The 26,001-nt window shown below is 40.6% G+C and overlaps 1 protein-coding gene across 1 annotated transcript; it reads right to left on the bottom strand.

The window, feature by feature from the left end:
* Window positions 1-1,249: 1,249 nt before the first annotated feature.
* On the bottom strand, window positions 1,250-26,001 carry creld1b (CRELD disulfide isomerase 1b). The gene is made up of 11 exons (XM_043707805.2): window positions 25,821-26,001; window positions 23,184-23,359; window positions 21,702-21,784; window positions 19,878-19,988; window positions 19,278-19,369; window positions 13,495-13,671; window positions 11,911-12,006; window positions 8,018-8,101; window positions 6,943-7,038; window positions 5,978-6,118; window positions 1,250-5,506 (listed from the first exon to the last, which is right to left on the bottom strand). The coding sequence occupies exons 2-11, from the start codon at window positions 23,337-23,339 to the stop codon at window positions 5,286-5,288; spliced, it is 1,257 nt and encodes a 418-aa protein (XP_043563740.1). The 5' UTR covers window positions 23,340-23,359; window positions 25,821-26,001; the 3' UTR covers window positions 1,250-5,285.

Genomic DNA, 26,001 nt, shown 5'->3' on the forward strand with positions numbered 1-26,001 from the left:
TAGGGATAGTCAGCATGGCTTTGTGTGTGGAAAATTGTATCTCACTAACTTGACTGAGCTTTTTGAAGAGGTGACAAAGAAGGCAGAACAGTGGATGTTGTATATGTGGACTTCACAAAGCGTTCGACAAGGTTCCACACTGTTCTTTACTGATGCAGTGTGGGTCAGGTGTCCAATAACAACCTTCACCTCAGAGTTTCACAGCTACAATTATCATTAATGTGACACACCTGTACAAACCCTCACTCTATCAGATCACAACATTCCTACCCAAAGTTCCTTTGAAACCAACCAGCAACACACTCACTGACTGTTTGGCCACTTGTGGAAAACACCTGGCTCTTCAGTGTCTCTGAGCTATTTACAGCCTGTTATACACTGTATTACACATCATTAAAATAGTTTAATTTTACAGTCTTATCAAAACCAATCCCTTGGCTTTAAGGCACTATTACCATCCCTGTTCTTTAAACACTCAACAAGGCTATAACATTACCTCAACCAGCAAACTTAGAGAAGCTGAGATTTCACTCCTTGAAGCAGAGGACATTGAAGTACATCAGATTATGACAGGCTTAGAAAAGAAAAACTCTGCATATTAGCTGATTGTACAAACACCAGGGAACACAGATTGAAGGCTTTGCATAAGATATGCAAGCGGGAATGAGAAGAATCAGATAGAATTCTGCAGTGCAGAAGGAGACCATTCAATCCATTGCGTGTGTACCACTCTCCAACCTTATTTCTGTGGCCCTCTTAAATCCATCACTTTCAAATATATTTTCAACTTTTCATAAATCATACTGTATTAATGACCCGGAATAGACTGGAAACAAATTTTAAAAGGAAATTTGATGAGTACTTCAAGGTTACTATGCAGGCTGACCGAGAGTGGGAACTCTATATTCAAGGGTATTCAACACACCAGAAGGCAAAATAAAAACAGTGACTCAGAGAGATAGAAATTAGTTGAAATGGATCGCTGCTGCTTATTTTTATCTCCTGCCATTGCTGCCCTTTTCATGCAGGTCTGCTGCTCTACTTATGAAGCTGCTTTCCCTATTCTCACATGATTTCGAAAGCATACGGTCTTCTCTCTCGTGCTCTAAAGACGACAAACTCCATTTCTTTGACGGTTCACTTGTTCAGCAGTAACTTCACTCCACATTTTGGAAAGTCCTGTGAGCATAAGCTGTGGGAGCAAGGATTTCTGTGACGAACAAGAAAAACATCAGTAAAAAGACAAAGACACAATTCAACTTTTTATTTACCATAAAATGTTTATTTTTACCAGAATTTCAGTGCCAGTGTTTTGGAGGATCTACCCCCATCTCACTACGTTTTATAACACATACTTTTAATTGGAATCTTCCTGTTAGCAACCGGGCACATTCAGAATGACAAGTAACATAGTCACAAGCTCCATTATGATCCAATATTTATCCTAGCCCTTGTTTGTTTGTTTTAAAGTTAGCTAGGTCACTTCCAAAGAAAGGTTGAAGGTCAGAGAGTTAACAGATTCCTGGTGAAACGTATGAACATATAAACCACAAAAATTACAGAAGCAATAAAGAATGAGTAAATTCAATTTGAATAAATAAATAAAAGAATGAATAAATTCACTCAGGTCCAGCACACCTAGTCATACAGGTAACAAAGACAATCTTTAGTGCATGCCACCGATACACCTTAAAGATCCTACATATATACATACACAGGTACAATACAGAGAAATATCAGTGTCAGACACCCATCCACTCAGCTAATAAAGGGTAGTGTGAGAAATGTCCAGCATAATCACATACACTGCAGTTCCTTCATGTATATCGAGGCAAAAAAAAACTATCAGCATATGATAGTAATGCTCAACTAGCTTACTTCCACAGGGTCAGTATCCAAAATTACACATTGCTACACTATACAGTAGCCAACATGAAGAAACCTCTTGTTTCATTGTATATCTGAAATAAAGGCCACAATAGTAAAGCAACACTCAGCAAGAATCCAATGATTAAGACAGAAGTATGTCACACACCTGGGACTTAAATTTGAAGTGCAGATTTGAAGAGTAGTAGTGAGGCATTCTAGTCTAGTCCACCTTTTAGAAGATGGAGGCGATGCCTTCTCCTATTTTATCCCAATAGTGGAACAATGGGAATTTCAGTGCAGACAATTCCATTTTCCACCAGCAGATGGCTGTTGCGCTTCACAAGCAACAGAAATTTGGGTGCAAATATAAATGGGACACACCTTTGGCATGGGGATAAAAGTGTCTAGTAATGGCCTTTGAGATTAACTTTTAAAAGAAAATGATTTAAAATGATTTCACAAAACCAAATTATGAGAACATACAGAAAAAAATTCTTTGAGTAACTCAGTCAAGTGGATGTAAAATAAGTCGCAACGAAACCCTTCAAGTCTATCCAGGTACGCCTATTATTTTCAGTCAATTCACATTTCATGTGACACGGAAAATAATTTCCCACAGTTAGGTACAATAAATGTACAATAAATTAAAGGATAATGAATATTATGCAGAAAAATGATAAAATCTTTAAATATCTTATAGGTTACTGACACTTGTAAATTCTACTGATGTTGGATGGGGCTTATTTCAGGTCAGGAATTTTAATTAAATAATTTTTAAATACACACAACCCTCAAATCAGAAAGTGCCGAAAATGCTGGAATTATATAGCAAAACTGTCAGCATCTGTAAGAGATAAGACAGGTCATGGGTATTCACTGCTGAACAGTACATCCCTGAAACATCATACATTCTATACATTCATGAGAATGTTTCCAAAGCACCACCATCCTGCTTTTCTCCTCACTGATGCTGATTTAACTGACAAATGGAACCATCACTTTCTATTTCCAACTATATGAACTTATTTTCCATAATTAAATATTTTTAAAAATGCATAAAGCAGCATCAATGGGGGACAGTGACAAAGATTAGCAACTGGCTGATTGGAAGTGAAACAGGTTTGTTGCCAAGATAGTACTAATTTAACCTTCTACATAACTCTGCAGACTGCTGTCTTTCAATAGGACCAATATAAATTTCATTGATATGAAGCGAAGGGATCTGTGCCCCTCCCAATGATAAATCTTGTATAATGATGAACACATACCTGCAATTACTAGGCGTTGTAGCGAATTGCACAGATCAGTGTCCAAGACTCAATTTAATTGTTCGATTACTAGTCTGACTGGTCTTGACAATACTTTGTTGGGGGGAGTTAAAAGCAAAAATAAAACACAAGCCAGGTTCTCACTCTTCATAACCAAAATTCTCTATTGGGAAGTGTACAATCACTTGTGGTTTAGAGTTTAGCTGTGATACCACCCCATCAGCCAACCATGGAATGGCCAGGCAAGAACTATTCTCCAGAAACTTTATAGCCATAGGGATTCATGAACCTTACCGAAGTTAGTCATCACCTGGTTTCTTCTCTACATAGAGAAAAAAATGAAGACACTTCTCACAAATATGCTTCAGTAACAAAAAACTATGGATTATTTAGAGCTTTCATAAAATCAACACCAATCTTTGCCAAGGGGTTGTGGAAAGGTTCCCTTCATGGTGGCAATTCCATCATGGTGTTCGAGAGGCTGCAATAACTTGAAGAGGTTTGAACAAGGGCAGATGTCAGGCTGCTTCACTTTTCAGATACAGCCAAAAATCCTTTAAGAATACTCACATATCCATCTCAAAAAGCCATCAAGGACATCATGTTCAATGTTAAATCCACTTGATTTTAAATATGCTGACTTCCTTCCAATGTAAAATGATAAACAAATCTCTATTCTCCATGAAGGAAAATAAAGAATGAAGAAATTGCACCTCCGATATTACCTGATTCTACCCAACACTTAGCCAAATGTGGATGCTTTATATTTACTACTTCTAACTGCAAAATTAGCTCAAAGCATACATTCGTGATGCCGATTCCCTCTAACTCCTTCACTACCTTTTAGTCAAATTGTCCAAAAGTAAAAGAATCAGCTTTCTTATTTCAGTCTCTTTGTGAAGCCACAAGATTGCGGTTCTATTATCCAAGTGCATATCAAAGATGACAACCAGACCAAGACACGGTTTCTACCACCTCATTGCAGGCCAAACTGAAGCCACCTTGCTTCACTCCAATCAAATACTCTCATCTGGACTGCACCTATTTCCTCTGGCAAGCGGAACACAGTGTGACTAATAAAGAAAATTTCTCCAACGTTTGTTAGGAACGTAACACTGCCTGGCTCCACAGTTAACAAGAGCCATATTCAGGCTTTGATCGTGTCACACCCAAACATCTTTAACATTTTTGTAGCTGGCTTAAGCCCTCCTCTCAACTAAAATGCCACAAATCCACACAGACACATCCTCTCTAATCTCAACTGTTACCCTATGGCTAAGTGAGCATTTTCTTATTCTCATCTTAATTTTAACTAAAAATCACTTCACCTCTGCTGTGAATAGGATGCCACAAAAGGTCAAGCAAAAGTATTACTTACTGAACAGTGTATCAATTATAGAAGTTACTTCTTAATCATCCCACCCAACAGATTGCAAAACACATTCATTTGCTTGCTCATGCTGAACATCAAACTCAACCTGACCTCACTATAGCTTGTCTATTTCTCACCATGAGGTAACTTATTTAAATGAAAGCTAAGACTGTGGTCAGAAATTAAATACCCTACAAAATGTGACAATGACAATTTCCAACCAGATTCCAAGCCTGAAAATCCAGCAGAAACAAGGCCTTGAAAGGTTTATCATACAAAATCTTGGTTCAGTTGGCAGAAGTTGGGACAACGTTCCAAAATTAAAATTAGACACTTCATAAACAGAAGCTCAATTTTGTTGAGAGGTGACAGACGAGACAAAACTTCTCCCTGAATCTTAAATAAGCTTTTGGATAACGCCCATGCTGCAGCTTTTTACAATAAATTAGAACAGTGCATATTCAGAAAACATTACATCATTGTACATTTTATCGGAACTGAGAATTCACCAGAGGTAGAGCACAAGAGTTGCTTCGATAGAAACACCCCCACGTGCTCCATCTGAATATAAGTAATCTTGTGTTTTCAGACATGCACAGTTTACTCTGTTGAATTCATAATTTAAAGATTGATATTTTACCCATACTTCCATGTGGCAATCCCAGCTGCTGGGCTCTGCAGAACAGTCCGCTGGGTAACAATCCAGTTTGGTTTAAAATAGTCAGCTATTACCACAGATAACCATATGATTCTTGCACTCAAACTAATCTTCTGCCTTATTTGCCTTTAAGAAATCCATCCACAAGACGATCTGATTTCTCTGACAGCCAGTAGCCTGCCGTTGCTGCAATGGCACCGATGAAGATGGAGGTGAAAACCATATCGCCCTTTGCAGCAAGTGTTGCCAGTGCACATATGATGACACCAAAGAACATCTGCTGTAAGACCACCATCTCATCCTCAGTGACATTGTCAAAGAGACCTTCCTCAGGGACAGCTGATAAAGAGAGAGAGAGTTGAGCATTAATGGTTTAAAATCATTTTTTTGACCAGCTCTAACTTAGCTTCGCTTCTGAAAACCTCCTGTAGAGTTATACCTCTACAAAATGTATCTGAAGTATTTAATGACCGACTTTTAATTGCGAGAAAAGTTTTGATTTAACTTCATCTCCATCGAGTGTAAGAATGCCAATGTTGGAGGACAGAACTCTGCCCTATATCTCAACATTAGACATATAAGGCAAGTAACAGGTCAGATGCAAAATAAAATGCTGTCAACCTCTGCCCAACTGAGCTTTCTTGGGTTGCCTTTTAGGCTGATTTATTCCCAACACATTTTTAAAGTTGCCAGCTCATGTAATATTGCCACACAGTACATTAACTTTGCTTAAACTTTCAAAAGGGATTCACAGTTGATGCATATTGGAATTGTGATCAGAGTGTGGATTAAAAAAGATGCAATACTTACGAGTCAACTTGTCCTCAACACAAAGACCATCATGTTTAGAAAACCCATCAATACAAGCACACATGTAGCTGCCCTCTGTATTTTTACATTCCTCATGTTCACCATTACAGATTGGTTTTTCACTGTTACACTCATCGATATCTGTAACAGAACATAATGAGACAATGAACCTTTCATAATTGAGCTATTCTTCAGCCTTCAAAACACTTGGAGTAGGTCAACCATTTCCTTTCCAGCTCCCAACCTAACAGCTTGACACTAAAGTCTCGTTAATCTGGCTGCGATTTAATCGCCAGTGAGTGGCCTTGGATATTGAGATGGCATTTCTTATCCACCTAATTGTTCCATCAACTGGATAATGATCACTCAGTAAAGTACAGTCTGAATCATAGATCATTTGCCACCTCTATTTTGAAAACATCTTTTTCTACCAATTTCTCTGCTCTGTTGTTAAATTTTGTGCTACAATCACCTGACAAAAATGACGTTCTGTGACCAAGATGATTGACTTCCAGCAACCAAAATAATCTTCCTTTATGCTATATATGACTCCAACTAATGGAATGTTTCCCCAAACTCTCATTGATTAATTTGGCTCAGACTACTGATGCCTCAGTCAAATGTTGACGACCAACAATAGACGGCTGGGTAGGATTTGTCCTGGTCGGTGTACAGAACACACTCGGCAATTTTGCACATTGCTGGGTAAGTGCCAATGTTGCATTAGCAAACAGTTTGTCTCAGGACATAGCTGTTTCTAGAGTACACATCTTCAGTACCATGGCCAGAATGCTGTTGGAGTAGGTCTACCATTTCCTTTTCAGCTCCCAACCTAACAGCTTACACTACAAAGTCTCAGTAACTGATCTTTATAACTAAAGCACCTTGTTTTTTATGTCGTCTGAAACCACTCCATGAATTTGACATCCCCAAGAGGCTGCTCAGTGAATATTAAGATTGCTTACCCAGACATTTTGTACCATCCATCTGATAACCTTTGTTACATTTTTTACATCTGCTCGGTCCAGCTCCCATACAAGTGAAGCAGGCCTTATCACAAGCTAGAAAAATAAATATTAAATAAATATTAAATAAATATTACAGCATAATGCACACAAGTGCCACGGCACCTGGAAAAGTTACTCCTCAGTCTCAGTTTAAAACCTGCCTGCCACTTACATACAGATTTCATTACAGGGTAGGCCAGAAAGAGAAATGAAGAACCAAATAATGCCAAACCAAATTAATCACAAAGTCTTTCAGTTATTTCCTTTCATTTTATTCCAGCCTTCTTGGTATAATTGAAGATCAATAAGTATTGATCAATAGTATAAGAAGTAGGATTATTCAGTTCCTTGCAGCTGCGCTGTCACTCAAAATTATAACTGGAATGACGGAACAGAATTAAATGCTTGAGATTAAGGCCACTTTGTCTCAGTCAAAAGGATCAGATGCATTAATTGAAACCAATAAACCGTCTATTCTTTTTAACAGGAATGCCTTGCAGTAGTTGGAATACATATATCACACCACATTACTAACAAGCTGTAACATCTAAAGAAACAATCAAGGAATGAATTTAACACCCTAACTCTCCCAGTACTACGGATGCTGGAGATCTGAAACAAAAACAAAGTGCTGGAGAAATTCAGTGGGTCTAGCAGAGTCTATGGATAGAGAACCAGAGTTCAAAGAATTTCCAATTTCTGATGAAGAGTCATGTTGGACTTAAAACATTAAATTGGTTCTCTCTCCACAGATGCTACCATATCTGTTAATTATTCTTAAAGCTCTGGCAATATTTTAGAAAAAAGGAAATCTTAAAAAGAGAAGCAACATATTGACTTGTGATATGATTTCACTTTGAAGATCCAAATGAGTTCAGGTCCGAGTCAACATGAAGCATCAGTGAGACAATGAAAAGAAACGGAGCAAATAAACTAACAATCCAGTCACTACATTACTGAATGGCATCCAAAGTATGAATTGCAGCTGGTGCGATGATTTAGCATTCATTGCAAAAAGAATAACAACACTGACCTCTGCACTCATAGGAGCCATCCGTGTTCGCACAGTACTGGCCGGGTTTGCAGTTTGCCAATTCAGTGTCGCACTCATCAATATCTGAATGCAAGGAAAGTGGACAGTATGATTATTTTAAACAAACAATAACAAAACCATTAAAGACTGTAAACCACCTTTCAAAACTTAAATTGTTTTCTTACAAGTTACAAACAAACTGCCCTTGTCAAATATTCTTTGATTAAAAGGTGCTCAAGATTTTTGGCTATGTATAAAGAAACAGAGCTTTGACTCTGACTTTTGTGATTTTGTTATAAGGATAGTTTGGGATAGAATTGCAATGAGTGGTCACTGGATCCTATAAAAAGTTAGTCATTTTATATTGAATGTGAAAGTTGTTTATTTATAATATTAACAGAAGCAGACAATTTGGACTCTGGCGTTCTTTTCAATAGGAAGATCTAACTCCATATTCCTTTTCTCTCTCAGCTGTAAATCTCCTCTGCAAAGTGTTTACAAGTTCTCCCTTTAAAAATGCAACAGCCTACATTTCCATTACTAAAGGAATCTGCGCCACTGCCCCAGAGATTCCAGTACCTTATGGAGAAACAGTTGCACTTTGGTGGCACAGTTTTTCAAGCGAGATGGGCCTCTATGACTGAGGTAAAGTTGCCATAATCCCAGAGGACCACAGAAACACAAAGAACTTGCAGCACAGCATACATGGGACCAAGTAATTCTGGATTTAGTGACGTATAATGAGGCAGAGCTAAAATCAGAAATTGCTGGATAAACCCAGGTCTGGAAGCATCCGGAGGACAGAAGCAGAGATAACGTTTCAGGTTGGATGACTCTTCAACTCCGAAACGTTGACATTGCTTTCTCTCCACAGATGCTGTCAGATCTGCTGAGCTTTTCCAACAATTTCTGATTTTGTTTTAGATTTCCAACATCCTCAATACCTTTTTTCTGTGTAACGATCAGGGAACTGAAGGTGAAAAGAGCCCCTATGAGGCAGTGACCAAATAATGACAGAATTAACCCTACAGTTTGAGAGGGAGAAAATGGAATCAGATGTAACAATGGAGTAAAGGTACTACAAATACATGAGGGAAGTGCTGGTCAGACTTGATTGCAATGGGAACCTGGTGGGGAAGACAGTTGAGCAGTAATGGCAGACGTTTCTGGAGGTAATACAAGAGTCCTAGCAGAAATTTACCTCAAGGAAGAAGAAACATATTAATGGGAGGAGAAGGCAACCATGGCTGATGAGGGAAGTCGGGGATAGCATAGAAGCGAAAGAATAAGCATTCAAAGTGGTGAAGATTAGTGGAAAGCCAAACGATTGAGAACTCTAAAAAACAGCAGAGGACAAATTTTAAAAACTAACCCAATAAGCAGAGAGAAAATGAAACATGAGAGCAAGCTAGTGAGTAATATAAAATATTACAAGAAATTTTGCTAGATATCTTAAAAAAAACGAGAGAGAGGCAAGAATGGATATTTGAGCACTGGAAACAAGGCTGGAGAAGTGGTAATGGGGAACAAAGAAATAGCAAAGGAACTGAATAGGTACTTTGGATCAGGGTTTCACAGTGGAAGACATCAGCAATACATTAGAACTTCACGAGTGTCAGAGGGCAGAGATGAGTGTGGTGACCGTCACTAATGGGGTGGTGCTAAGGAAGCTGAAAGGTTTGAAAGCAGATAAGTTACCCAGAGATTGGAAGGAGGGAGCTGTTGAGATTTTAGAGGCATTGATGGCATTCTTTCAGGAATCATCAGAAGATCCCAGGGGATTGGAAAATGTCTAATTTATCACTCCTGTTTAAGAAGGGAGAGGGTCAGAAGACAGGAAACTATGGGTTCTTTAACCTACTTGGTCATTGTTAAGATTTTAGACTCCACTACGAAGGAAGAGATCTCCGAGTACTTGGAAGTGCATGCTAAAGTAGAGCGGAATCAGCACAGCTTTGTCCAAGGGAGGTTATACCTGACAAATCTGTTAGAATTCTTTGAGGAGGTAACAGGTAAGTTAGACAAAGAAGAGCGAGTGATTGTGATCTATTTGGATCTCCAGAAGGCCTTTGACAATGTGCCATTCAGGAGGCTGTTCTCATATAAGTGCCTATGGTGTGAGCTGCAAGGATAGAGGACTGGCTGACTGGCAGAGAGTAGGGATAAAGGGGTCTTTTTCAGGATTGCAGCCAGTGACTAATGAAACTCTACAGGGGTCCATTTTGGGACCACAACAATTCATGCTATACATTAATGATCTGGACGACAGAATTGCTGGCATTGTTGCAAAAATTGCAAATTACACAAAGATAGTGTCAAGAAAGACAGGAGGTTGCAATAGGACTTGGACATGCTAAGCAAGTGGGCAAATAAAGTGGCAGATGTGAGGTTATGCACTTTGGTTGGAGGAATAGAGGCATATACTATTCACTAAATGGGAAAGGCTTCAGAAATCTGAAGGACAAAGGGACATAGGGCTCCTAATTCATGATTCACTTAAGATTATCAGTGTGTGCAGTTAGGAAATCAAATGCGATGTTAGCATTCATTTCAAGGGGCCTAGAATACTAGAGTCGAGATATCCTGCCGAGACTGTATAAGGCTCTGGTCAGACTGCATTTGGAATATTGCGAGCAGTTTCGTGTCCTCCATAGCTTAGGAAGGGGATCCAGAGGAGATTCACAAGAATGAACCCAAGGATTAAGGACTTGTCATATGAAGAGTTGCTGAGGACTTGGTCTGTACGCAATTGAGTTTAGAAGGTGGAGGTCTAATTGAAACCTACAGAAACCTGAGAAGCTTTGAGAGTGTGGCTGTGGAGATGTTTCCATTGGATAGGACCCAAGAGCACAGCCTCACAGTGAAGGGATGATGTTTTAAAACGGAGGAGGAGGAAGAATTCTTTCAGCCTTGGATAGTTAATCTGTGGAACACATGGCTGAAGACAGCTATGAAGGCCAGGTCATTAAATGTCTTTAAGACAGAGATGGATAGGGTCTTGATTGGTATGGAGACTCATGTATTATGGGAGAAGGCACAAGAATGGGGTTGGGAAACAGTCTGTGCACAATAAATGGTGAAGTAGATTTGAATGGACTAATTCTGTTCCTATATCTTATGGTTCCTCCTCAGTCTCCTTTGCTACAAAGAAAACATACCCAGTGTGTCCAATCTGTCTTCATAACCAAAACTCTCTCGCCCATGCAATATCCTAGCAGATCTCCTCTGCACCCTCTCCCATGCAATCACATCTCCCCTATAGTCTGGATTCCAGAATTGCACACAATACTCAAACGCGGTCTAACCAACATTTTATATTTTTCATACTGAAGAAAGACTCCAAGAGGGGATAAAAGTTACTGCAATGCTGCTTCAAAGAACAGCTGAGGAGCTGCCCACAGCCCCAAAGTCAATATTATCCTTCAATCAAAGTTATTATATTAGACATTATAGGCATTATCATATGGATGCTTGAGGAAACTGTGTGCAAAATGGCTGCTCTGAGTATTTTACAATACAACAATGATTACACATCAAAATCAATTTATTTTTTGTAATATAATTTTGGAATACTAAGTTTATAGAAATCTTATATGATTGAAAATTCTTTAACTAGTTTTGTACAAAGGGAAATTATTCTATCCTAATTTTAGCATTTGTCAAAACTTTAATTTAAACTCCTCTTCACCTATTTTCCCCAAACAGAAAAAAAAAGTCTATCTCAAGGTAGCACATCGAAACCATTTATAGCTTTAACAGAACCAACAGAAATATGGTAGAGGCCAAAACAGCACAATGAATAGCAAAACGAACAGATTGTATATGATTCATCTTGATGAAATTCAGTCCTCAGCAAATCATAATGATTCAAAGGATAAGCAATTAGTACTTACCTATACACTTGTCATCATGCAGGAACCAGCCAACTTTACACTCTTGACATTTATAGTCCTCAGGGCCTGTGCACTTCTTGCAAGATTTGTAGCATTCTGAAACACAGCAGCCAACAGAGCACAAGATTAATTCATCTGTAACCATACTTCACTAAAACCATGCTTAGAAATTGTGAGCTCCAGATTTGAAAAATTAACAAAAATTTTGGATTTGGATTAGGCATGCAGAAACAAAGTTCATTGTTGACAGAAGGGTGCCACCTTCAAAATGTATCAATTTTAATGTCTTGGTATAGGTTTGCTTTTCTGGAAATCTTTTAAGGGGACAAATTTGTTTTACTTCATCTAAAAAAGTTCAGGTCCATAAAAGAAAAAATTATTTTCTATACCATGTCAATTTCAAGCACACTCGCAAGTTTATACAAAATTAAGACTTTCTATTTAATCCCAAGAATAGCAGCACACTTTTGTTCCTGAGCACGCTGTTCTCATGTGAAACGTAACATTTACTCACATCACATATACAGGCCACTGCTACGAAAAATCTCAAGTCAAGCTGGGGGCAAAAACTAGTCAGACCCTACTCCAATTCTTTCACTTTGCCCTTTGGATTTTCTCTCTGAAGGCAGGGATCATATAATGGTCAGCACTGGACCCAACATCCACTTTATATATATCTGATAATGAATGTTGCCAAGTAAGTTACTGGCATTAGCCACCATAATGAAAGCTGATCCTATCCTCATCCAAATGCTCCACATCATCTAAATGGAATATATATAATGGGCTGTTTTTTAAAAAAAAAGCTAGACTTGAAGCAGACTCACTCAGCTAGGTGGATTAGGTTTTAAACATAGTTGAATACAGCAGCACACTTAACAGAAGGACTTCACTCTTTGGTCTGCTCTACAAATTAACATGTAAAGGTGAGTACAGATCAGAACCCTCATTGGTTTGTCACAAAGCTAGTTCTTTTTCCTAAAAGCTGTTCCTTTTATCGAAGATACTGTGTCCTTGGTTTTTTTTCAGAGGGGTCGAAAACAGTCCGGGCTCTGAAACGACTTAGTTAGTACAGAGGTGAAAGGGGTTATTGAGAGGCCTGTGAGGAAACAGGCTGCTGAACTCTCTCTCCTTCTGCCCTTCTAATTCGACTGTAAGCCTTTGTGTTATTTTTGCTGTGTGTTTAAGGAGCTTATTTATTGGGACTGTTACGCATATTCAGAACAGCATAATTACGTTCATTTTGGATAGAGAGAGTTTTATAGGTTTTTTTTATTCTGTTCTTGGTGTTTCATTCCGTATTTTTGTGAATAAATTGTTGTCTGTTTAAAAGCTGTTAATTAACCTAACTTACTCTGTGTAATATTCACTATACACCTCCCGAAACAAAATAGCAAAGTTACGATCTGGGCTACCTGCTTAAGAATATTTTAAGCGGTCTGGCCTAGTCCATAACAGGCGATAAATGCCATTAAGGCATTACATTTCACAGAAGTTTCTGTGCATGTACCTTTTAACGCAAAACAGCCCATGCATATATTCCTTGTGTCGTTGAGTCACGCTTACAGAATACACATCACATACCTTGACATACCAATTGGGTATCATTCCTCGACTCTTCAAAGTATCCATCAGCACATTCCGTACAGACAGATCCTGCATAGCCTGGATCACAATTACATAACCCAGTTCCAGATCGAGTTCCATCGCCATCACATTGACCATATCCACTGCACGGTTTTGTGGATCCACCTGTACATGCTGTAAACATAGTATAAATGGCATGGTCAGAATGCAATTGTTCACCTGAAACAGTGACAGCGTCTTAAACAACTTGCATTTGCTTATACTTCATTCTCTCTCTAAGGTTCTTTGAGAGTTAAAGAGAGAACGAGAGAAAGAAAAGAAAGAAAAGAGAATTAGAGGGTGAGAAATTTGGGAAAGAATTTCAGAGCTTAGGGTTCAATCGTGGATGAGGGGAATCTGGAACAACCAAGCAGCCATATTTGGAGAAACAGAGGGCTGAAGGACCGGAAGTGATAACAGATAGATAGATGACAACTCTATTCGTGTCATTGGCCAGGTAAGGCAAACTCAACTAATGGCAAAGAAGTGATTGAATTAGTTATGAAATCTGAGCTATTCAGCTATCAGTCAGCAAGTTAAACACTGCAGCGTTTGAAGGAATTCCAAGTTTAAAATCTCTCCCATGATACCTGCAATTAAATATTAATGCAGATGTAGAAATAAAGGGTACAAGATACTTTGATTTTCATAAATAATATTTTGCATGTTTCCTCAGGGATCAGGGGTGGTAATTTGGAGTCCCAGCCAAAGCACCGTATACATCTTCAGTGAACTGCATACACAACAGTATGGCATGGTAAATAATCAGTGCATCACCAAATCACCCAGACAGAATATCATTCAGTTCTTGAAACAAACAAAATCATCTTAGCTTTTTGATTTGCAATCTAGTTCACAGAAGTACTTACCCTAACCAAGAATTTAATAGTCACCTTATTTTGAATAACCACCCAAACATGCTGCTTGTCACAATCGGCTAGGAAACCTGCATTCTACTGGCCATCTAGAAACTTGAAGCAATCAAAATTTAATACTCTGAAAGGTCAAATTATGCATCATAAAAGGATGAATAGGTCCAAGACAAATTAAGCAAAAGCAGGTACTAATCAGAACTAAGAGAACTGGAGGGAAATCAGATTTTCAGATAGAATTTCCTCTGTCAGTCAACTATCACAATAGTCAGATGTCATAACCTGAGGTCAACTTCAATCTCTTACATTTTGTACAGCATGATCAACCAAATCACCTCTCAGTACAAGCCATCCTTGGGTGATTGGCAGATTAGAGATTGGAAGCCCCTGTAAAGCATGAGTGGGAAGCATGGCACTAAAGATGTTCTCTAAATTAGACACAAAAAAAATTTTTTTGTAACTGAATTAAATATTTTATTTGAAGTATACTGTTTAGTTATCTCGAATTTCATTATTTATGGACAGGGTAGCATCACTCAACATGTATATTCCCGCTGAGGAAATGTTACAAGTCAAAGCCCTTAAGCTGATTTGACGTCTGCTACACTAGTTAGGATGGTGAAAAGACTATATGGTTGAAGTACTGCTACTACAGATAACAACTTGACAATGAAAACTTCCTGCAGAATCTACTTTCTGATATATTTCGCAGCTACACGGGAGGACCCAGAAGATAAGAAGGTTCAACTTCCAATTCCAGCAGCTGCTTAGTTGCCACAAGTGCCAGCGTGGCACCTGGCACACTGGGGAATCCAGTTATTGCATGGAGTTCAGCTAGTTATAAAAGACGATGTCCATCAGCTGCATGGAACATGCCCTCACAGCTCCCCCATATATGTTGCACAGATGTGGTAAGGTAACCTAAAAGGAGGTGGAGTTACGTGAACTGAGGGAGCTCACCTGGACAGAGTGGCTGCGGCAGTAGAGACAGTCTGAAATCATCATGAACTTGACAGATGCAGAATAACATCCTTGAAAAAGGTCTTGTTCAGTTGCATAATGCCTCATCAGATCCTTGATGGGTATATCTAACTGAAGAGCATAGAGCTTACCAAGCTGCTTTCCTCAGCAAATGTTTTGGCCTTGACTGCCTTCTGTGGCAGAGAAACAGGCTCACCACACTCTGAGTGAAGAAATTTCTCCTTCTCTTAGTCCTAAATGGCCTATTCCATAAGGTTAGACTGTGAACCCTGGCTCTGGACTCCCCAGTCAGGACCATCCTATCTGATCCTGTTAGAATTTAAGAGGTTTCTGAGAAACCCACCTCCCTCTTTCTTCTATATGCCAGTAAATATAGCCCTAACCGATTCAATCTCTCTTCATACATCAGACCTGCCATGCCAGGAATCAAATCTGGTAAACTTAATTGAGCTTTTTCTGTAACCAGGACATTCTTCCTCAGATTAAAAAAAAACATCACTCACAAACTCCAGGTGTAGTCTCACCCAGGCCTTATGCAACTGCACCAAGGCATTGCTGCTTCTGTACTCAAATCTTCCCACTAGGAAGCTTAACATATCATTTGACTTTCCCACTGTCTGCTGCACCTACATGCTCACTTTCAATGACCTACGTATAAGGATTCGAGGTGTTGCTGCACCTCCTTTCCCAATCTATCACTAGATAATAATCTGCCATTTTTACTACCAAAGTGGATGACCTCACATTTATCCCCATTATACTTTGTCTGTTGTGTATTTGCCCATTCACTCTACTTGTCCAAATCACAATGAAGCCTGCTCCCCCCTCTCACCCAGATGCAAAAGTACAACTAACTAAAAAAGTAAAATGGAACAAGTCTTCTTTAAATCAGGGAAATTCAAGGCCTATGATCTGAAACATTTAATTCCACTTTCTTCTCAAATGTAGCAGGACTCTATGGTAGACCAAAAATCTAACTCAATTGTGAATATATTCTGTGAGCCAGCCTCCAGTGTTCTCTATGGCGCCCATCTGAGAAAAGAAATTCCTCATCTCTATCTTAAATGGGAGACTCTCATTCTCAAAACATGCCCCCTAGTTCTAGATTGCTCAAGCCCCGTTGTAAAAGTTCTTTACTAAGTGTAACATAGGGAAACTGAGGGAAATTAAAATAAAGGGGAGATAAGAATGATTTTATATGCACAAGTTGTTAACTTTATAAATGCAATACAGCACAAGAATAGGCCCTTTGGCCTACCAAGCCTAATCCTTATTTAGATCCGCCACCTATTGCCCATGCACGGTTTCTATCCCATTGTTCACCTCCCAAACATGCGTCTATCAAAATATGCCTCAAATGTTGCTAACATGTCTGTTTCAACTACCTCCACTGGCAGTGCACTCCAGGCATACACCACCCTCTGTGAAAACCTTTCCCTGCACTTCTCCACTAAACTTTCCCCCGCTCTCCTGGAACCTGTGCCCTCTTGTGGTTGACCTTTCTACCTTGGCTAAAAGCCTCTGGCTACCCACCTCTAGGCCTCTCTAAAAGCTCTCTATCAGCTTGCCACTCAGCTTCTGTCTTTCTATTGAAACCATCTGAGTTTATCTAACATCTCTTCATAACTTATACCTTGCAGACCAGGCAACATCCTTGTGAACCTTCTCTCCAAAGCAGTCACATATTTTGGTAATGTGGCAACCAGAATTGCACACAATATTCTAAATGTGGCCTAACTAAAGTTTTGTACAGCTAGTAACATAACTTGCCAGCTTGTATATTCGATGTCCTGACCAATGAAGGCAAACTTGCTGTATGCCGTCTTGACCACCGTATCCACCTGTGTTGTCACTTTCAGGGTTGTGTGGATCTGTACATCCACATTCCTCTGTATGTCAATGCTCCTAAGAGTTCTGTCATTATTGTATAACTTGTACCTGAATTTGATCTTCCAAAATGTAATCACCTCGCCCTAAATATCAGAGATATTTTACTTAGAATACATGGAGTTTGAACCATCAAATCATTCATCAAATCTGAAAATCTTAGGCAAATCATCCACCTTTACCACATTTTAACATGACCAACAAATACAACCAACATCAACCAACCTATTTCAAGTGTTAATGTGCCTGGTACAAATGACAAAACAAAAATGCACATTATCAATATATTATCGAATATATAGCAAATGCTTGAGTGCCATTCTGTACTGTCTGAATCAGCTGGCTCAGAAGCAAGATTAGGAATATTAAAGTAAATTTAGATAAGTCTATAGATTTTTGTTGGTTAAATAATTACCTCATTAACTCAATAATAGGATATTTCCTATTATTATGAAGGTGAGAGGAAGAAGTAAATGTTTAAGAAAATTATTGGGTAATAAAATGGAATTAGCCACTCAGAATACAGTTCTTTCAACATGCACAGTTTATAATCATGCAAAGCACTGAAAGCAACACTCAAATTAGGATAGAAACATTTATTTTGTATATTTTATGCATGTTTTGTGGCCAATGTTAAAAGTAGATCATCTGTCTTTTACAGCAAGCTTTTTTTTTCCAAAATAGAACGATCTATCGTTTCCATTTAGATTGCCAGGCAATCAGTAAGAAGAGACTTATATCAAGTCTGAAGCTTAATAATTCTCCAAGCCATAACAAAATGCACAAAGTTAATAGGCATGTGAACAAAGTACAAGAGAAAGTGGGCAGAATGAGCCAGTTGGGTGGTTTTGAAGCCACCAAAGGCTGTTTCGTTTAGGAAATGAAGTTAAACCCGCAAAGTAAATAGTCTGGATCTTGTGAATAACAGCAAAGCAGAGTAGTATCCCATTCATTGCATCTCAGGTGGTAGGTGCCTGGAATGTGTTGCCAGGACAGTAGATGCATGAATAGGTGGGGAGCAGAGGGATATAGATGCTTTGGCATGGGGTGACAGGTTTAGACAGTAGATTTGGATCGGCTCGGGCTTGAAGGGCCAAAAGGCCTGTTCCTGGGCTGTAAATTTTCTTTGTTCTTTAAAACATGCTGTGCTGGCAACAGCACAAATCTATTATGGAGTTAACTAGACAGGCAAAGTCCTCTGTTGATGTCACAAGCTGAAGAGCCTGAGTGTTTTTAATGCACTTCTAATCATTTTAAAAGTTGAATAAAGGAAATCATGAAAGTTAACTCCACCTCTAGGTTGTGAGCAAAGTTGGGTGCCACTCGGCAACAGGTTTCAGGTGTTTTTTTGGGGGGGGGGGGGGGGGGGGGGTGGTAGTGGTGCCATAGTGTTTTGACAGTCCATCTGATTTGAAGAGTTTCGCTTCCAGGAGTCCTAAACTAGTCAGTGTAAATGAAAGTGTATATAAAGGGTCAATCATTCCAAATTTATTTGCTGACAGGTTCTGCTAGGCTTGCCGGTGTGAATTTCCTCTTTCCTCACAGACCTTTCTGACAAACTGCAACTTCTTTGGTTCAAAACACATCAGCTCCCCTTAAGTTGTGGGTCCACAGCAGCCATGAGTACCAACGACGTCTCAGTATTCACTGCTAATGGAATCATAAGACCAGGGTAGTTTCACACATACACGTGTTGAACCCAGCAATAGAAGTGTCCAAGAAAAGCAATGCCTACAAAGTGAAAGAAGCTGGATCATCATCATAGAGCATATACAAAGCCAGGGTCGACTTCAAAATTCAGAAGATGGTCAACAATTGTAGAGGTGTCAAAAACATGAACTCAAATGGAATTTAGTTCTTAAAACATACTTAACATTTTGAACCTACTATATCAAGGTCAGTAGAACATTTCATTTTGCTAACATGAACAAGCATTTTTGAAAATCATATATACTCCAGGGTCTAGCCAATCTACTTGACACTGAAAGCAACTATACTCACAGGAGCAGTCGGGTCCAAAGGTCCCAGGAGGACAACAGACTTGGATAGTATCGAGACAGAGCCACTGGAATAGATCTGGGTACTCCTCCTGCCTGCAAAGAATTAAACAGATTATTGGCCAAAACTCAGAACGGCAACCACCCCGAAGGCGAGTACACAAAACGTTTTTAGTGAGTCACTCATGCACTGCTCAGTTCAACTCTCCCACAACGTTGAAGAGAGGTCATCCTATCTGGGACAATGCAGCAAGATATCGCCTTTTCTACAGGTGCTTTACAGAAAAAGAAAATTCCCTCAGATGTTCATAAACTCCAGAATGCTATGATCTCCAACACAAAAAATACAAATAAAAGTTTACAAAGTCACATACCCACTAGCAGCAGTTGTACAGTAGCAATTTTTGTCCTGATTGGGAAATGCCTAAAGATAGGTACAAAGCCCAATTACCTACTTTCACAGTTGAGGGACAAAAGAGAGTTACATATTGCTGAAACAATTTCTGACCCAGGATGGTCAGAAGTCCCAGCTTTGGGACTTTATGTAAAATTGTGGAAAAAAAAAGATAATGCACAGGACAGTATGAGGAATTTAAATACTCACTTTCTGAACCACCAATTTTCAATATGATCTTCATTCTGTTCCACCATTTGATTACAGTCAAAGTTCATGCTTTCACATAGCAGTTCTATGATTTCTAATAGACGTGTTTCACTGTAAGCAGAAAGATGAAACATTATTAATAATGGATTCTGCACATAAAATATTACAATTTGATTATAGTTTTAACATAATCAGACTAAGCTAGTCACAAGATTGAAAAATCACAATCACCACTTGAGCACAGGCCAGGGAAGATCTGGCCCACTTGCTCCACAAGTGGATCTGAAGAAGCAGCGGAAATTGTGACTGATTAACAAGAACGAACAACGGCCACAGATTAAAACTTCTGCTTCAAGCAATCAACACCTGCTGTATTATAACTGTTCACACTGCCTTAGCTGAAACCATTGAATTGATTATTAACCTTGACATTAAATCGTAACTGCTTCCTCAGCAAAACAAGTTTTAAAAAATACTTAATACAAATAAAGATAGGCAATGGCCCAATCTAACATCCAAATCAAAAAGACCCTACACAACCTCTCCCCAGATGCTATTGATTCTCAAATAATTCCAGGTTTTTTGCCTCTATCGCAAAGAATTTCTTTACATTAGGCCTGCATTAACCTTTATTAGTTTAAACAGTTTCCCCATGTTCTCTCTATAACACCATAAGATCCAGAACAGAATCAAGCCATTCTCCCTATAGAGTCTGCTCCATCATTCAATCATGGCTATTACATTTCTCAACCCCATACTCCTGCCTTCTCCCCTCATTTGAAGGTAATTAAACTGCAACTTCATTTGAAGTTATTTGTCAGATTTACCCTTTACAATAATTTTTACTGTAGAATCTTTTATTCCTCAGGAGGTCACCTCATGTTATCACCAACATATGTGGCACATAATGAATTAATGGTCAGTATACCACGCTAACTAAACAACTAACCAGTGCATCGATGGGTACGTGCAAGAGCATTTTTAAGCTAGAAGGCTACAAGTTTTTTAAAATAGATTCAGCAAATTATTAGAATCAACACCATATTAAAAAAATAACAGACTGCAAGGAATTAGAAGTCAGGCAGCATCTGAAAATGAAATGTACAAACATTTTGAATGCATTTATTTTCAGATCAGATTGCCTGGCTGTGACATTAAAAATATCTCTATCACTGCAGTTTCATTTTTACCATGCAGAATCAAAGCATAATTAGATTAGATTAGATTAGATTACTTACAGATTAGATTACTTACAGTGTGGAAACAGGCCCTTCAGCCCAACAGGTCCACACCGCCCCGCCGAAGCGAAACCCACCCATACCCCCACGTTTTACCCCTTATCTAACACTACAGGCAATTTAGCATGGCCAATTCACCTGACCTGCACATCTTTGGACTGTGGGAGGAAACCGGAGGACCCTGAGGAAACCCATGCAGACACGGGGAGAATGTGCAAACTCCACACAGTTAGTCGCCTGAGGCGGCAATTGAACCCGGGTCTCTGGCGCTGTGAGGCAGCAGTGCTAACCACTGTGCCACCGTGCCGCCCATGATTATGTTGTGAAATACTGCATGGAGTTTATGCAACAAGTGATGACAGAAACCTCCAGTTTTCATCAGAATGTGGGAACTGCCAACAAAAACCAGTCATGCCCCAGTCTGAAATTTGCCTTAAAATCCCAGCAAGGGTCCAAATCATCCTCAGAATTGTATAACCAATACTCTCACCACCACAACAATGGTCATCTACAGCAACATCTGATTAAGTTACATGACCCAACCTATGTAGTCCCTTGCATACACATGACGACCTTAGGCGCATACCTGATTTCATACTTCGCCAAATTTTTCTTTTCCCAATCAGTGTTTCCACCACCAAAATTCTTGTTTGCAGTTTTTTCCATTCCCTAAGAATATAAACAAGGTAAAAGACTCTACTTACAATGAGATATATACCACATATACCAGTTGGCTGTATCATGCTCATTTTATGAATACATTACAGGTTCTGCACTACCTTGCAGCAAACCTTTTACAACAGAGTGTTTAGCTTCTTCTCCATTTGGGTCTAGGTTTTCAATCCCTAAATGAAGAAAAAGTAGAATTCTAGCTACTGAGTACTTTTCAAGGCAAATGATTACAGCTAGGGAGTTGGAACAATAAACACAATTGTCAAGACCATTCCCACTACTGTGACTAATTGTAGTTTTAAAATTGAAATGCATATGCCTCCTACAAAACTGCATCACCAATTAAAATACACCTTCTCACCATCACACAAATTGCAACCAACTTTACTTTTAAAAAGACAGCCAAGAATACTGAATAACAAATTTCATATTTGGTAATTTATAATGAAAAATTATATTCAAAACCCACAATAACAGCAGAAAGGGAAAAAGAAAATCACTTATTCAATTTGACCATCATAGCTGGACTTTTCATCAATAGAGCAACATATGGCTCCACCAGCAGCATTTGCATTTGAAAATTCAACCATCCCTTTTGAGCTAATTATTACCAAAGCTCCACAAGCAGCATCTCAGTAAGCGAGTGGGTTCTGGAATATTAATAAAGCAAGAAATAGGAAAGAATGGTAAAATTACATTGTAATAATCAAAAAGAATGAATGGGAAACAAAGTAGGGATATGCAAGTTAAAGAATAGAATCGACTTCATAGATAGGATAAATAGACAAAGTCTTTTCCCCCAGGGGAGTCCAGAACAAGAGGTTTAGGGTGAGAGGGGAAAGATATAAAAGAGACATAAGGGGCAATTGTTTCACGCAGAGGGTGGTACATGTATGGAATGAGCTGCCAGAGGATGTGCTGGAGGCTGGTACAGTTGCAACATTTAAGAGGCATTTGGATGGGTATATGAATAGGAATGGTTTGGAGGGATATGGGCCGGGTGCTGGCAGGTGGGACTAGATTGGGTTGGGTTATCTGGTCGGCATGGACAGGTTGGACCGAAGGTCTGTTTCCATGCTGTACATTCCTAGGACTCTTTTAGCCCCAAGTAGATTGGGATAAATAACCCATTGTTTTATTTTCTTGTTTTATCGTAAGGGAAAACTCTTTGCATCCACTTATTGCATCTTCACTTGCCCCTTTAGGACTTTGTATTCATAGCTCATCCAGAACCTCAGGATGAGTGGTTAGCAGAGACAAAACGTAAGCATAGCAACTGAAACAGACTGGCCATATGGCTCAAAGTCACTTCTGCTAAAAGCATGCTACTTTAATAACACTGCAATTCCCCTCACGACCAAAGCAACAGGCAAAATTCTTTGGCATTATTCCTTACCTTTCTAAAGTTCTCAGTGATATGACGACAAATCTGACAGGAATCCTGTTTTGTAGCAACAGACTCCAGAAACTGTAGAGAAACAATAGAGTAGAGAAGGATCCAAAGGACTGGAAAGATGAATAGCCTGTGGCTCAGGAGCGGACAGATGTTCATTGTGAATTATAAAGGGCAGGCTGCACAAAACAAAAGAAAGCCATAATAATCACATAAAAGAGATCTGTGTCTAATCAGAGTTGGATATGCTAGAAAAATTAAGGACACTACATGAGTAAACTTTGTCAAATAGTTGTTCAATCTTTTAGTGTTATGAGGCTTGTAAGATGATGGCCCTATCATTACTGTTACCTATTATCAGTAATTTGCTGATTATAGATCTGCAAAGATGAGAAACCAAAAAGTCTCTTTTTTTGTATTACAAGATTAAAATTCTCTCCGCATATAAAATGTACATGGACAACAAATGCCCTAAAACTTGGCAACTTTGGAAGTAGCCAGCAAATCAGAAAATGCATTTCTTTACAGCAAAAATTATTTATTGATGCCTGCAGTTAGTCTCTGACAAAATTGGGATGGGGTTGTCATGTCTGATGATTGAAATGGAGGTGGAAGTTTCATTTAAAAAATATTTATAATTTATTATTAGTAATTTATCACCTTTCACACATTCAAAAAACTCATGGAATCACAAAGTACACAACTAAAACAGGAAACACTTCTGACAGACCTCTTTAGGATACATTATGATTTGGAAAAATTAACTGTAATACAAAACTAAAATACTGCAAATGCTAGAAATCTGAAGTTAAAAACCAACACAACAGGGTTATAGTCCAACAGATTTATTTGAAGGCACAAGCTTTTGGAGTGCTGCTCCTTTGCCAGTAGCTAGTGGGGCACTGGACACAGAATTTACTATAAGCGACGTGGAGGCAGAGTTGGGGGCAATGGAGAATGGACGAGGGGGGCACTGAAAAATGGGCAAGGGGGTGTTGAGGCATGGGCTGGAGGGGAATGGAGAGAGGCGGGGGGGTGGGGGGGGGGGAGTTGTGGAAGGGAGTGAGGGAGGTGATGAAGGGGTTGAGGGAGGGCTTAAGGAGGAGGGTGAGAGAGGGGATGAGATGTGTGAGGTGGGGGAGGATGTAGGGTTGGGAGGTGGTGGTGAGAGTGTTCAGGGTAGGAGGTGGATAGGGAGGGGGATTATGTGGGCGAGGTGCAGCAATGTAGGGGTGGGGAGGGGGAGGGGAAGGGGGGGATCAGGGATGGAGGGGAGATCAGGGATGGAGGGGAGGTAGGGGAGATCAGGGATGGAGGGGAGGTGGGGGAGGGTGGGATGGGGGAAGATCAGAGATGGAGGTGAGGTGGGGAGGGTGGGATGAGGGGAGATCAGGGATGGAGGTGAGGTGGGGAGGGTGGGATGAGGAGAGATCAGGGATGGAGGTGAGGTGGGGAGGGTGGGATGAGGGGAGATCAGGGATGGAGGTGAGGTGGGGGAGGGTGGGATGAGGAGAGATGTGGGATGGAGGTGAGGTGGGGGAGGGTGGGATGGAGGTGAGGTGGGGGAGGGTGGGATGGAGGTGAGGTGGGGGAGGGGGAGGTGAGGTGAGGGGAGATCAGGGGTGGGGGGGTGAGGGGAGATCAGGGGTGGGGGGGTGAGGGGAGATCAGGGGTGGTGGGGTGAGGGGAGATCAGGGGTGGGGGGGTGAGGGGAGATCAGGGGTGGGGGGGTGAGGGGAGGCCAGGGAAGTGGTGAGGTCCAGGTGGGGTGGAGATCAGGGATGAGGATGAAGTGGGGGTGGGGGGGGATGAAGTGGGGGTGGGGGGGGGGGATGAAGTGGGGGTGGGGGGGGTGAGGTGGGGTGGAGATCAGGAATGAGGATGAAGTGGGGGTGGGGGGGGTGAGGTGGGGTGGAGATCAGGGATGAGGATGAAGTGGGGGTGGGGCGGGTGAGGTGGGGTGGAGATCAGGGATGAGGATGAAGTGGGGGTGGGGCGGGTGAGGTGGGGTGGAGATCAGGGATGAGGATGAAGTGGGGGTGGGGCGGGTGAGGTGGGGTGGAGATCAGGGATGAGGATGAAGTGGGGGTGGGGCGGGTGAGGTGGGGTGGAGATCAGGGATGAGGATGAAGTGGGGGTGGGGCGGGTGAGGTGGGGTGGAGATCAGGGATGAGGATGAAGTGGGGGTGGGGCGGGTGAGGTGGGGTGGAGATCAGGGATGAGGATGAAGTGGGGGTGGGGCGGGTGAGGTGGGGTGGAGATCAGGGATGAGGATGAAGTGGGGGTGGGGCGGGTGAGGTGGGGTGGAGATCAGGGATGAGGATGAAGTGGGGGTGGGGCGGGTGAGGTGGGGTGGAGATCAGGGATGAGGATGAAGTGGGGGTGGGGCGGGTGAGGTGGGGGGGAGTGAGGTGGGGTGGAGATCAGGGATGAGGATGAAGTGGGGGTGGGGGGGTGAGGTGGGGTGGAGATCAGGGATGAGGATGAAGTGGGGGGGGTGAGGTGGGGTGGAGATCAGGGATGTGGATGAAGTGGGGGGGGGGGTGAGGTGGGGTGGAGATCAGGGATGAGGATGTTGGGGGGTGGGGGGTGGGGGGAGGAAGGGCAGGTGCTGAACCGAGGGATAATGGCGGCTCTCACCGAATGACCGCGACGACAGAAAGACAGGCTCCACAGGGGCCGCTCCTCAACACGGAGAACTCGATCTTCTCTTCCCCTCTTGTTTGTTATTGACCTTAGATTTAATAACAATAACCAATGTTACTACAATTTGTTTGAAATAAAATAAAACCGTTCTGATAAAACAACCTTCTCGAGGATC

Source organism: Chiloscyllium plagiosum, unplaced genomic scaffold (assembly GCF_037043375.1).
Source record: "Chiloscyllium plagiosum isolate Xiang-an unplaced genomic scaffold, Cpla_swu_hap1 HiC_scaffold_14, whole genome shotgun sequence".
NCBI lineage: Eukaryota > Metazoa > Chordata > Chondrichthyes > Orectolobiformes > Hemiscylliidae > Chiloscyllium > Chiloscyllium plagiosum.